Below are 15,159 nucleotides of genomic sequence, written 5' to 3'. Positions count from 1 at the left end.
CATCAGATGTGTAATCTTCATGCCTTTAAAAATAATAAGGATTTTGAAGCTAAAAGGAAAGATAATTATAGAGGTGCCTGGGTGGCTCAGTGGGTTAAACCTCTGCCTTTAGCTCAGGCTCAGGTCATGATCTCGGGGTCCTGGGATTTAGCCCAGCACCAGGCTTTCTGCACAGCGAGAACCCTGCTTCCCCCTGCCCCTCTGCCTGCCTCTCTGCCTACTTCTGATCTTTCTTTCTCTGTCAAATAAATAAATACAAAATCTTTTAAAAAAAGGAAAGATAATTATAAATACCTTTAACCATTCACTTTATATATAAGGGAATTAAAGACTAGAGAGATTAAATGACCTACATTAGCTCATATAATCAGTAATGGAACTGAAATGAGAACAATAGTTCTTCATATCATGTCTTACAAGTTTTTTCCCCACTAATTACAATCCATCAGGATCTGATTTTGATGTGACAGCTATAGCATCATAATTATTAGGAAAAAATTATCCTGAGTATTTTCACTATAAAAAGTTTCATAATATCACATCATGATAATATTGATGCTGCTGCACAGTGATCTCAGAAAACCAAATCCTTGTTAGTTAAAATTTGTTAAAAATATACCTTCTATATAAGAATATGCATTTATAAATATTATATATTCATATTAAATACTAGTATAACTGAACTTAATTTCTTGTCCTTGTGCTAAAACATAAATAGTAACAGACATCCTAAAACTTTATTGGCTTTATGGATGGTTTCATATATGTGTATCTTACCTAAAAAAATATCGGTACTTATATGAGACCAGAGCCTTCTAATTACTTCTGTCATGCTTACTTACGCACACAGGATGGGAGTTGACCAGACCAATTGTGATCCTGTTGACATATTCTCACTGAAGAACCAATCAATCGAAAACCAGGATTACATTGATAAACAACTGTGTCTCTGTATCCATAATTTTCTCCAATGACTTGACCATTCACAATGAGCTCTGGAATTCCACAGTGACCCGCTGAAATGGGTCAGAAAGTAATATTTTTAATACTGTGATTTAAATTTTATTTTATATTTATAAATATATATATATATAACATTTCTAAACTTTTAAAGTTTAGTTACAAGCATGCTACAAATAATGCAAACATGATAAAATGACATAAAGATAACTACAAGATACTCAGCAAAATGTCAAATATTTGGGAATTAAAAGAAAATGTTACTTCTATTAACACTTGGGTCTAAAAGTAGTTAGAAAACATTTCAATCTGTGTAGAAATAAAAAATATATCAAAATTTAAGGAATGCAGATAAATCAGTGATTAGTGAAAAGATTTACAGTGTTAAACACTTTCATTGGAAAGGCAAAAAAAGATATATAATCAATGAGTTAAGATTCTATCTTAAGAGGAAGAAAAAGAAGAGCAAAATTAAGAAGAGAAAATAAAGCCAAAGTAGATGAAAGGCTATATTGCAGATAGTTACAGAAATCAAATAAATAGAAAATAGAAAACAACAGAGGACATTACATAAGCTAAAAATGTCTTTCTTTAAAAATAGCAACAAAATTGCTAACCTCCTAGCTAATTCTATCTAGCATACACAAAAAAGAGAAAACAAATTTACCAGTAACAGAAAGGAATGAAGCAATACCACTACAAGCATACAGGAATGAAAAGGATAAGGTAATATGAAGGAGAGCTTTATGCCAATGCATTTAACAGTTCAGAAGAAAAGAGCAAATACTTTAAAAATTATATACAAAAACTAACACAAGAAAAAATAGAAAATATGAATAGTCCTTCATCTGTTAAAGTACTTGAATTTTTTTTTAAATTTTATTCCTTCATTTTAGAGATAGGAAGAACTGGTGTGTGTGCTCATGGGGCAGGGGAGGGGTAGAGGAGGCAGGAGAGGGACAAGCAGACTCCACGCTGAGGTAAAGCCCAACCTATTACATGTTCTAGAGATCATGACTTAAACTAAAATCAAGAATCCCACATTCAACCTGTTGAGACACTCAGATGCCCCCCCCCTTTTTTAAAGATTTTATTTATTTATTTGACAGAGATCACAAGCAGGCAGAAGGCAGGCAGAGAGAGAAGGAGGAAGCAGGCTCTCTGCAGAGCAGAGAGCCCGATGTGGGGCTCTATCCCAGGACCCTGGGATCATGACCTGAGCCGAAGGCAGAGGCCTTAACCCACTGAGCCACCCAGGTGCCCCCTCCCTTTTTTTTAAATTAGGCTCCACACTCAGCATGGAGCCAATGTGGGGCTTGAACTCATGACCCTGAGATCAAGATCTGAGCTGAGATCAAGAGTCAGATGCTTAACCAACTGAACTACCTAGGCACCCACAAAAGTACTTGAATCCTTAAACAAAATCCTTCCCATAAAAACAACTCAGGCTTAAATGTTTTTACTGTTTTAACCAAACATTTAAGTTGAAAAAAATATATATACACACTCACAGAAAATAGAAAAGATAGGATTATTTCTTAGTTTTATGAGGTAATCACAGCCCCAGTAATAAAACTGGAAGACACATGAAAAACCAATATCCTTCATGAAAATAGATATAGAACTCCTTACAATTTTAGAAAACCAATCTAGAAACATACATACAATTATCTGCTGTAATTTGAGAGAGTAAAAGGGATAGTGGTATAGTAACAGAGTAAAGGGGGAAAATATTATTTTTAAAAAATAGTTTATTTATTTATTTGACAGAGAGATAGTGAGAGAAGGAACACAAGGAGGGGGAGTGGGAGAGGGAGAAGCAGGCCTTCCCACTGAGCAGGGAGCCTGATGCGGGGCTCGATCCCAGGACCCCTGGATCATGACCTGAGCTAAAGGCAGACGCTTAATCATTGAGCCACCCAGGTGCCCCAAAATATGATTGTTTCAATAGATGGAGAGAAAGCATTTGACAAAATTCAGTACCAATTCATGATGAAAACTAACAACACATTTAGAATATAAGGGAAATTTTCAAACTGATAAAGATATCTGCAGTATTATGATTTATAGTAAGAAGTATGTATTTGGTCTTGGTACCTGTTTCTGACACAGAGCTCCTAAAACTCTTGGAAGTTCCTAAACGATAAAAGAAAAAAAATGTGTCTTGTTATATTAATGAGGTGTCTTTTAGATCTCAACTAAGTATGGAGGCTGGGTACCAGTGGAGCTAATCACATGGCTAGAAGGTTGGAACATTCAGTCCCACCCTTTGACCTCTGGAGAGGAGAGAAGAACTAGAAGTTGAATTAATGGCTAATGACCAATGATTTAATCAATCATGCCCAGGCAATGAAACCTCCTTAAAAAAACCAAAAGCACAGGGTTCAGAGAGCCTCTGGGTTGGTGAATACAAGAAGATTCAGGAGAGTGGGGGCCTCAGAAAGCATGGAAGCTCTGTACCGTTCTCATATACTTTGCCCTATGCATCCCTTTCCATTTGACAATTCGTGAGTTACATTCTTTTGTAATAAACCCTTATCTACTAAGTAAAATGTTTCTCTGAGTTCTGTGAGCCACCTTAGCAAATTAATCAAATCCAAGGAGGGGGTTATAGGAATCTGTGATTTAGAGACAGTCAGAAGCACAGGTAATGGCATCTGTAGGGGGAACGGAAACCAGTCTTAACAAACTGAACACTTAGGAATGCCTGGGTTAAGTATCTGCCTTTGGCTCCGGTCAATCCTGGTCTCCCCACTGAGTGGGAAGTTTGCTTCTCTCTCTCTCTTTACCCCTCCTCCAGCTTGTGTTCTCTCTCTCTTTCAAATAAATACAACTGTTTTTTTTTTTAAAGGCCATTTATTTACTTGAGAGAGAGAGAGAGCACAGAGGAAGACAGCATAGAGGAGAGGGAGGACAGATTCCCTGCTGAGCAGAGAACCCAACATGGGGCTTGATCCCAGGACCCCATGACTAGGACCCAAGCCAAAGGCAGACACATAACCCTCAAATAAATAAAATCTTAGAAAAAAAAAAAAAAAGACTTAAGTTTTAACCTAAGGAATCTGATGCTATCTCTAGTTAGACAGTGACAGAATCGAATGTAATCACAGGACACCCAGTCGGTGTCCAGAGCATTGCTTATTGTTGAAAACAGAGTCTCCAAATGCCAAAAGACATCTAAGAAAAACCTCCAGCTGACATATTTACCAATGAAATACTGAATTATTTCTTCCTCATATAGGGAATAAGACAAGGATGACCAGTTCTATTTAACGTTGTTTGGTCGGCCCTATGCAATCCAAAAATTAATACAAAAGTAGAAAGAAAGCATAAATTTATGAAACAGAAAAGTAAAATTATGCTAAGGTCAGATGATATATATACAGAAAATCCTATTTTAAGAAAATCCTAAAACTAATAATTTAGCAAATTTTCAGGACATTAGATAAATATTTCAAATAATTATATTTTTATATATTAGCAGCAAACAATGTGAAAATGTAAATTAAATGGAAATGTAGCTAAAAATGAACAATTTCACTTATAATATTAGAAACATATTAAACATTCTCAGAAATAATTTTAGCAATAGACATAAATGATCTCTAAGCTAAAAATACAAAATACTGCTATTGCAAAAAAAATTGAGGACCTAAATAAATGAATAAATATACTAAATTATCATGCTTATTAGTTGGAAGACTTAACATTGTCTGATTTCAATTCTCCTCAAATGATGTATGGATTCAATGTGATCCTGATCATAATTCTACTAGATATTTTTAAAAATAAAAATTTATAAGCTTAGTCTAAAACATATTAAATTAGAAAAGACATACAGTATCCAATGTTATCTTGAAAATTAAGAAAAATTTGAAAGATATACATAAAAAATTTCAAGACTTAGTATAAAACCTATTCAACAAACAGTGCCAGATACCCTGCTAGGAAAAAACTAAACCTCAATTTTACTTCATTCATTATACATACAAGAACAAATTAAGGATAAATCAGAGATATAAAAATAACACCCAAAACTATGAAACTTCTGGAAGAAAATATGAAAGAAAATCTTTGTGAATTCTGACTGAGTAAAAGTTTCATAAACAAGATACATAAAGCAATAACCAGAAAAGATAGACTTTAAAAAAATCTAAAATTTCTGCCTATTAAAAGAAGAAATAAGTAAGCAAGTTACAGGCTGTAAGAAAATACCTGTAAATGCATAATAATGAAGCCCTTATCACCAGAATATACAAAGAATCCTATAATTCATAATAAAAGCCAATTCAATATAAAATATATTTCACCAATTCACAAAGGAAAATTTACAAATGGCCAAAATGCTCAAGAAACTGTACTCCATCAGTAGTCATCAAGACAATGCAGATTAAAATGTTATAAAATACCTTTATGCACCCAATGGAATGGATAAAATTAAAAGACTGGCTATACCACATGCTGGAGAAAATGTGAGACAAGGACTCTTCTAGGAATTTTACTCCTAAATCTTTAAGAGAAATGAATACATATGCTCACAAAAAAATTTTTACATGAATATTCATTGCAGCTTTTTTCATAATAGCCCAAATCTGGACAAGGGTCTGTTGTCTATCAATAGGGGATTGACCAACATGTGGCATATTCATATAATGGAATTCTACTCAGCTCAGCAATTAAAAAAAAAATAGTATACACACAACAACATGGAAAGAGAATGAAAGAAGTCTTACACTGTATATAATTTAGAATTCCATTCGTATGGATTTCTAGAAAGGGAAAACTAACAGATGGTAAAAACAAAAACAAAAAAACAATTATTGTCTCAGGGCTGGAGGGAGCTGCAGATTGGCTGTATGGGGCCATGAGGAACCTTTCCAAGGTTCTATAACTACAAAGTGGTTTAAGGTAGACAGTTGTACACATTTGACAAAACACATCTCATTGTGTATTTATGACATATACAATCCATTGTATACATATTTTGCTATGGTAAAAAAGAATTAAGAAGAGCAAGTAAATATTAAACTCTTGGTAATGATATGCATGCTGTAATGTTTAGCAAAAAAGTGCACTGAATTCTGCACATTACTTTTAAATACATCCAAAACAATGAAATGATGGATTGATAGAGGCCTGGAAGGATAGATAGATATGTGATAAGCAAATATGACAAAATGTTAATTGTAGAATCTAGGTGGTGGGCATAGAGATACCCACATATCAAGTGTCACTGTCAAGTGTTTCAGTTGAAAAACTGAAAAATTCCTATTAAGATGCTGAGGGACTAGGAATAAATGCACTTTATTTAGAGAAACAATTATAAGCACATAATAATGGCCATTATTAGCCAAAAGTGTCTGTGGCTATAAGAATAAGTTTTTATTTTTTTTTTAAAACATGAGAATGACTGGACTACGTTAATCCTTAAAGTTAAGTTCAAAATTCTAGAATTTGCTTGTTTGGCAATTGCATTTTTAGAGTTTCTATTAGATGTCAACACTACTTCCTCTGCAATGGATGGCGGTGTCTTCATAGACTGAGAGGCAATATTTTCTTAGAAATCTTCCTGCTATTCCCTGTCTCTTCAGAAAACAGAATCAGGATTCTAAACAGGTAAATAAAACCACTCTCTATATACAATATTCAATAATAATACACAATATACAGTAACAGTTCATCAGGGCATAGAGCCACAAAATATGGTAGATCAAATTTAGATTACATATATGTGTTCAGGTTTATATGTAAACTAAGTAACCTACAATTGAAATCTGCATAACAAAAATCAGTTTGGAACTATTAAAAATATTTTCATTATTTAATCCTATATAATTATATAAAGACTTAATTTTGTACCATTTTTTAATATAATAGTCTTGTAGCATATTCAAATATACATACTTTTATAAAGAAACCATTGTTGCTAGGCTTCCAAGTGTACTTATTAACAAATATGCTTGAGGGGGAAAAAAGGATTTTAATCAAAACCTGTGGCTATACCTTTTTAAGTTTGAAATAATGATTGCATTAACATGAATATAGTCAAGCTTATAAGCAAAACACTATGAATCTAAATTGTTATAGACTTTTCTGCCTTTCCTCATATTCTTAAACATAGTAAATATTTATAGACAAAACACTGTCCATATCTAGAAATACTCTGTTCATAATAATCAGCTATTTTTAAATTAGTAAACAAAAAGATTACCTCTTATTTCCAAAAGACAAGTGAATAATTATTAGAACAATTTCATTATGCCTTATTCAGTACTTGTTGTCATATCTTGAAATCATTTTGGAGAAAAATAGAGCATAAATTATACATTCTCTTATTATTAAAAAATTATTGAAGTCTTTGAAAAAAGATAAAGCATAAATCATAATATTCTTTTAATAATAAAGGAGGAGGGGCAAAAAGAGCTAGTTCAGTTTCTTTAACTGAACAGGTTTTTTAAAAATGAATTAAAAAACCCTAAGGGGAAAGAAATTCTATTTGCCTAAAATCAGGTTTGAAAAAATATGTTTTTAAAAGTTTAAAAGAAAGTAATATTAACACATGTTAAAATCTTATGACATTAGAAGGGAGAAAGACTTTAAATGTGGAAATGTCTTTCTCCTTCGATCATTACCTTAAGCAAATAGGTGAAAGGAGAACTGACTATGGTTTAGAATGAATTAACCACTACAGTGATTTAATCCAGCTGAGTATGCAGACATATAATTTTCAGCAATTAGTTTTCACCTTTTTATTTTCACATGCCTGGAAGAAAATGTGTATCTCCTTAATGACATAAGATTCTCATTTGAAATACTAGTTGATTAACTTTAAGAGTTATCTGTTTAATCTGTTTTTCTACCATGAGACATTTTCAGTTAAACATTTTCTGGTTAGGTCTTTACTGAGTGAATATAAATGATCATCTCTTGTTATAGAAAAAGGGCTACCTCCTTTTCAGAGGTGGAGGGTGGGGGTGTGGTTTCTTAAAATGATTCAAAAATCTGTACCTAGGCATCTGGTTTCAGATCCACTCCAAAGACCTGAAGAAAGGCATTCTCTAACCGCAGAGCCCACGAGCATGAATCCGGAATCACAGGTAAAGATGGCAGTGGAGCCATATGAAGTTTGAGTTCCAATCTTATTTCCATTTGGAGGTGTAGGTAGTTCTCCACAGGAAATAACTTGAAAACAAAAACAAAACAAAACGAAACAACAACAAAAATGCTTGAAGACATAGTCAATGTGTCCTTATAACAAAATCATGCTTTTAACATTTTAAATTCTCTGTGATCTGACATATTCACAACTGAAATGGACATTTACAGGACATGTTTGGATAAGTGTGAAAATGTAGAGAAAATACATGACATACTTTAAAATCTATCCTCTTTGAGTTCTCTTAAAACCTGAGCGACAGCAACATGTAATGAAGCTATTTTTGCATCTTCACTTAGCCAATCTGGTCACTCAGCAGGTTGTCATAAAAGAAAGAAATTCACAAGGTGAAGGACTTCCATCCTTTTGACTTACCTGGGTGAAAGTTTCCTCTTTAATCTAAAACAATGCTAAATCAGTACAGGAATATCTCACTTTATTATACTTGGCAGATGTTTCATCTTTACAAATGGAACGTTTCTGACAACACTGCGTTGGTCAAGTAAACCTATCAGTGCAATTTTTCCGACAATATTTGCTCACTTCGTGTCTCTGTCACATTTTGGTAATTCTCGCAATATTTCAAACTTTTTCATTATTTTTATATTCGTTACTGTGATCTGTGATCAGTGATTACCACTTGCTGAAAGCTCAGATAATGGTTAACATTTTTAGCAATAAAGTATTTTTTAATTAGGATATGTACATAGTTTTTTAAGCACAATGTTATTACAGTATAGCGTAAATATAACTTTTATACCAGCACTGGGAAGCCAAAAATTTTATTTGACTTCCTTTATTGCAGTATTAGCTTTATTGTGGTGGTCTGGAACAGAACCCGTTATATCTCTGAAGTATGCTTGTAATTACAAGTAATTTTTGTTGAGATTACCACAGTTGATAAAGAAATTTACATGTAAAATATCATTTGATTTTCACAAAAACCATTAGAATCATATTTCATATTTTGTTTGTGGGTTCAAAAAAAATGAAAAAGAGATTGACTCACTAAGTCATTTAGAACCCAGCTCTTATAACTCCTTCATATTTAAAGACTGTGAATGAAATGTCTTTCTTGAATTAAAAACAATAGTGGATAATGTTTATTATGTGTTTATTTTGTACCAGACACTATTACCAGTGCTTTAAGTTAAGTAATTCTCAAAACAACCCTATGAGGTAGGTGGAGTCAATGTATGAATTGTGTGGACTAGGATAGGAGCACATAGTAGTTAAGTAACTTGAATAAGGTTACACAGCCTATAAATAACTAAATCAAAATTAAAACCCCGTGGTCAGACTCCAGAATCACATACTTAGCCACCAGCCCACAGTGCTTTCACATCAAGCCTTTATGGCCATTGCGAATAGAAAATTTGTAAACTTTAAATTACTGCATATAAAATTTTAAATGTAGTGATTATTTTGAACTAATCCCTCAACAATACTTTGAAGTAGTTATACTTTTATTAATACTAGTAATACTAGTATTTATATTATTTTAATTTAAAAGATCAATAAATAATCAGCAAAAGCACTATTCTTTCCATTTTCTCAGTGAATTTCAGTCCTTAGATTCCTCATCTTTCCCCCACTCTTACCTGTAGATAGGGACCTCGTTTTATGTATCTCTTAAATTCTTCAACATCATAGGTGATCCCTTAAACCCTTCTACATCATCACAGAAGAACAAGACAAACATTTGTTGAATGCCTGATTAAATTAAAGATTTTATTGTAGATATTTTTTTTCCTATCTCCTTGAAATACCTCTATCCCATGTGCTTGTATAATGAAATAATACTGGAAAACAACAGGCTAGAAGCAAAGAAAACTCCTAGGAGAAACTGAAAGAAGGGGCAAAAATTTAGAAATATAGATACCATATTTTTAGAATATCATAATTATAGTTTTGACATCTATTTTTGATGTCATTGGATTTTAATTCATCAATATGATTATCTTATAAAAGAGGGCAAACCCTTTATATGGATATTAAAAAATAGATTGTAAAGTAGAATATTCATTAGTAAAATAATAGTAGATACTTGCATACTTATTACACAAAGACCATTGTTTGCTCTGTTGAACTTCTTAATCATCATAATCATAATCCTATTTAGATTTCTGATTCCTTTATTATTTATAAATTATGAGTGTTTATGTCACAAATGCCATAGAGTTGTGTTGGACACAAAATGAAAGAATGAATTTTCAACCTAGCATATTTCCTGGCACAAAGTAAAAGCTTAATAAATGTATGGAAGGAAGTTCAACGGGACTACATAATATTTCATCTGAATGTCCTATGCTCAGTTAACTTATCTGTATTAGACACTGGCCATTTATATTAAAAGAATGCATGGGGAAAAAAGAATGCATGGAAATAGAATAACAATATGCTCAATTTGATTCAATAAATATTTACTAAGGTCATGCTGTGAATCAGGTTCTAGCTGATATTTTCAATATAACATACCATTAAATCTTTTTAATAACTACAAGGTAGGTATTATTGTAATTTTCCAGCTTAAGAAATTTAGGATCAGAGAAAATGAACATCATATAATATAATGATTAAAAGCCAGAGAGTATAGTCTGGCTGCTTGGATTGAGTCTCATTTCTCCACCATTTATAGGTTTTGTGAGTTATGTAAAATGATTAAACTGGGGCTCAGTTTCCTTTTTTGATAAAATAAGTATAATAACATCAACTACTTCATAAAATTAGAACTAAGCAATAAATGAATTAATACATGTAAAGGGCTAAAAGCAGTGCCTGCCTAGCAAGTTGTAAGTATGCAGTAGGCATTATCAAGTTTATTGTGGTAAGTGATAGATTTAGAATCCAAACACAGGATTTCTCTATCTAAAGCTTGTACTTTTTTCATGAGAGTTTACTCAAACAAACAAACAAACAAACAAACAAAAAACTTACAAAATTTTAAAATTTAATGAGAATAAATGATCTTTTTAATAATATTATCTCATTATTTGCTCTAGTGCGTTTGGAAAAGGAAGTGACCAAGCAATTCAATCAAGTGGGGAGAGTATGTGTTGTAATGAGCACTGGGTATTATATAAAACTGATGAATCACAGACCTGTACCCCTGAAACAAATAATACATTATATGTTAATTAACTTAATTTAAATTATAAAAGAATAACTTATGAAATAAATTTAGCTGAGTGGATACTTACTTTGGCAATATGGTCTTTCATTTCTCCAACTCCACGTACCATTAGGAAGACATTCAATAGAAGCAGGACCTAGTCCATGATAACCAGGATCACAGCTGAAGACTACCTTGGTTTTGTATTCATAATGGGAGCCATTCACAATTCGCCATCTTCCATGTTCCAAGGTAAAGGAATTGATACTCGGACATGTAACAACTATACAAAAACCAAGAACATAAGTGTTAATCAGTCATGTCTATTCTCCTTCTTAACTGTATCTTGTATCTATTCCATCCTCTATATCACCACTACCTTAATTCATTCACTATTGTGCCAAAGTCCTTTAGCATTTTTAAAATTTATTTTCCATGTTAATCTTTTCCACTCCCCTAGCTCTCTGGTATTGCTGACAGTTCCTTGAATATGTTATACTATTTCACACTTCAAAAATCTGTGTACTATTATTCTATTTACCCAGAATCTTTATTACTACCTTACCTCTACCCTCTTCTTTCTTTTTTTTTTGTATTATCATTTCCAAATTTATTCCTTAATACAGAAAGACATGAAATGTGTCTTAGTGATGAATCATTCCAATTATATTAATTTGTTAAAATTTTCTCTTTTCTTTGAAGCTGATTTAAAAGTATTCTTTTTGAAGTCTTTCTTCACAACTTCTATGAGATACGAATGACAGGATGTAGGAAAAAGGACACCCTGGTACAAGCTGGTGGGAATGTAAACTGGCACAGCCATTATAGAATATATATGTAGAGCCAGTAAGGAAGAACCTCAAAATATTAAAAAGAGGACTACCATATGCTTCAGCAATCCCAATCTGGGTATATATCCAAAGGAAATGGATTCAGGATCTCAAAGTGATATCTGCATACTCATGTTCATTGCAGCACTGGTCACAATAGGCAATATACAGAAACGACATATTCTCATTAGTTCAGAAATTTTGGGAGGACTGTTTTGAGGAAATCTGTTTTATGAGAATAGTGTTATTGTGCAAGAGTTGTGTTCTACACTTTGGCTAATTCAAAAATTGTTCAACATAAGATAAACAGAAGCATTATTCAATACCTACGTTGAGACTACACATAACTTTCATTTTAAATGAAATGACTACTAAGTTGAAAATTAGTATTGAGAAGAAATAAATGTAATATAAAGACAATATAAAAAAAACTTATTTACACCACCATTTTTCCATTTTTTTCTGCTACCATATATTTTAACAGAACTATTTAATGTCACCATTACATAATATTCATTTACCTATTAAAGTAGTAATGAAAGCAATGGGAATATTTTTTAAATGCAAGTAACCTGAAGAATACTGATGAAAGCTGAAGTTATGGGTCATCTTACCAACATCTTTTGCCCTTATAAAAAAATCAGAGCTGAGTGTATTGGAATATAATTTTACTAATTATAAATCTTTAAATTTTTTTCAAGGACATATACAGAAAGTACATGTTGACTGATGGATGAATTTTACAAAATAAGTGAAACTATGTTATGTAAAATAAAATTCACTTTAATTTTTTGACATAAATATTCTGGAGTTTATGTCCTTGTACTGTCTTCTAATTGTTCATATTACAAGATAGCTTAATTAACTTTTATTCCCTCTTAGACATCACATTTCATTTCAGGGATTAGTTCTAAAATTTGAACAATACATAGTCTTTTAAAGTGTACAAGATGCCAATAGAAACACAAATGATACCATTTCTTTAACACACATACCAACACAACGAGGGGTCTTGTTATGATTGCTCCAAGTTCCATCTGATTGACATATGGCAGTGGTAAGTTCCTTAGATGACAATCTATATCCATCATTACAAAAATAGGTAACTCGGGTTCCTACCAAGTAGTCTGTTGTGAGTATTCCTCCATTTGTCGGAGCTTTAGGAATCCCACAGGAAATTGCTATAATGAATACATGTACAAAATCATAGAAACAGAAAAATACTTAATTTAGTAGATAAGTCTCTTAAATTGTAAAGCATGTAAAACTATTTGGGATTTTATTAATTCCTCTGAAACAACTTCAGAATATCTCCTAAAAGAGTTTTCCTGAACCATAACTTTTTGAATAATTTATTTCAAACTCCTATTGAATGTGTGTGTTTTTTTTGGATTGGTGAATCCATACATTATTAATGCTTTATGTCTGTGTTTCTTACTTGGTTTCTTTTCAGCATTATGTCAGCATCCATACAGATTATATAAGAATGAAAATTGGGTAAATATAGAGTGTATGTAGGGCTAATCTATAACTGGGCTACCACATAGCAAGTTTGGTCAATTCATTTGATAGATAATTATTAAGGATTATAAAGTGTTGGTAACTAATACTCATCATGACTTTGGCCAGAAATATAACACATGGATGCATAGATTTATTTTAACTGAAAGCTGGATATTACTTTGTCTTGGGTTCAAATTCTATGTGCTTGGGCACAATCCATAGAATATCATGTGATCAACATATTTAATAAATATAGGGCCTGGACACATTGTCTTAAAACCTAGAATGAATCATCCTTCATTTCATTGATATGTCTTAGATGTCTTGGTTTTCATCTACAATAGATCTGATTTAGATGAAATTAGTTTTCCCATAATGTGATAATTACAGTAAAAATTTTTATTTACTTTATAGTATATCAGGTATTTTCACATCTCATAAATTCAAGTTACTACAGATATACTCTAAGATTGATTGATTGCCATCTTTGCTCTACAAGTACATATTTGCATCTCCAAAAACAAAGAAAAAAACATAAGCTTTAAATGAATATATTTGGCAGCAAATACTGATTAAAATGAGATTATTTTTATCTTTTATATCATGTTCATATATGTGTAAATACTTATACATATGTCTGCACAAAAATTAAGTGTATTTGATTATAGGTATAGCTCTACAACCAGCTATGTAACATCTGGTGTATTTTGTGTATTACCTCTATAAAATCAAAAAATTTCTAGATTCTGAAATATATAGTCTTTTGGGTTTCCTATAAAACACAGTAGACTTATAACTACATTTTTCTCTTATTAAAGTAATTAAGAAACAAATATTTTTTAATGGTTTTAATATTTACAGACTTGTGTTCTAGTTACTTATCTTTCATTTCAACCTAAAATTATTTCAACTTCTTTTAGAAAACCTACCACTTAGGTGTTTAATTTTAATAAGTCAATGTGGATTTCACTATGAGGTGAAATACCTTAGTGAAATCTATATGAAATTCACAAAATTGAATGGCAGACTCCCTACTGGTGAATGATTTAATCTTTTATAATCTGATAACCTGCAAATTATGAACAGAAAAGCACAAATATTGACTTAATTATATAAGCAATCTCATATAATTATTTTATTATCCCTGCTATCATGTTGCAAACATAAATGGTTTCCTGATGTCTGCTCAAGCAATGTTGATATTTCCACTTAGGACTTTTGGGAATTTCAATTTGTAATAAGTCATCTCCCTACTGAACCCCACCAAAGACTGTATTTACTGATTAAAAAAAAAAAAATCAACCATACATTATTGGAGTAGTGTAGGTTGAACTTAGACCAAAGTAGAAAGGAAATAAAGTTAAAAAGAATAGGTTCCACATATGTGGTTTGTATAAAATGGCTATATTTTAGACCTAAGAAAATGACAACATGCTCAAATGATAGGATGACAACTATGCCTGTGGGTAGATTACAACTGAATTTCTCAGCTATAAAAAAAAAAAAAAATCAATTTCCAAAGAACCATCATCACTGAGTGGTTGTCACAGAGGCTTCTCTACAGAACTCTCAGAATAGCACAGATTAAAAGTGAGGCA

At 31.9% G+C, this 15,159-nt stretch overlaps 1 protein-coding gene across 2 annotated transcripts in view; it reads right to left on the bottom strand.

The window, feature by feature from the left end:
* The window catches only part of CSMD3 (CUB and Sushi multiple domains 3), a 1,221,727-nt gene that overhangs the window by 64,587 nt on the left and 1,141,981 nt on the right, over positions 1-15,159 (bottom strand). For both annotated transcript variants that reach the window (XM_032858445.1, XM_032858446.1), the window contains 4 exons: positions 13,054-13,239; positions 11,317-11,511; positions 7,969-8,142; positions 843-1,016 (listed from right to left, as the gene is read on the bottom strand). In XM_032858445.1, the coding sequence (XP_032714336.1) occupies positions 843-1,016; positions 7,969-8,142; positions 11,317-11,511; positions 13,054-13,239 (729 nt within the window). The remainder of the gene's footprint in view (positions 1-842; positions 1,017-7,968; positions 8,143-11,316; positions 11,512-13,053; positions 13,240-15,159) is intronic.

This window comes from Lontra canadensis, unplaced genomic scaffold, assembly GCF_010015895.1.
Source record: "Lontra canadensis isolate GAN:19392208 unplaced genomic scaffold, GSC_riverotter_1.0 scaffold15, whole genome shotgun sequence".
Taxonomy (NCBI): Eukaryota; Metazoa; Chordata; class Mammalia; order Carnivora; family Mustelidae; genus Lontra; species Lontra canadensis.
The sequence above is the reverse complement of the archived record's forward strand: the minus strand, read 5'-3'. Positions and strand labels throughout refer to the sequence as shown.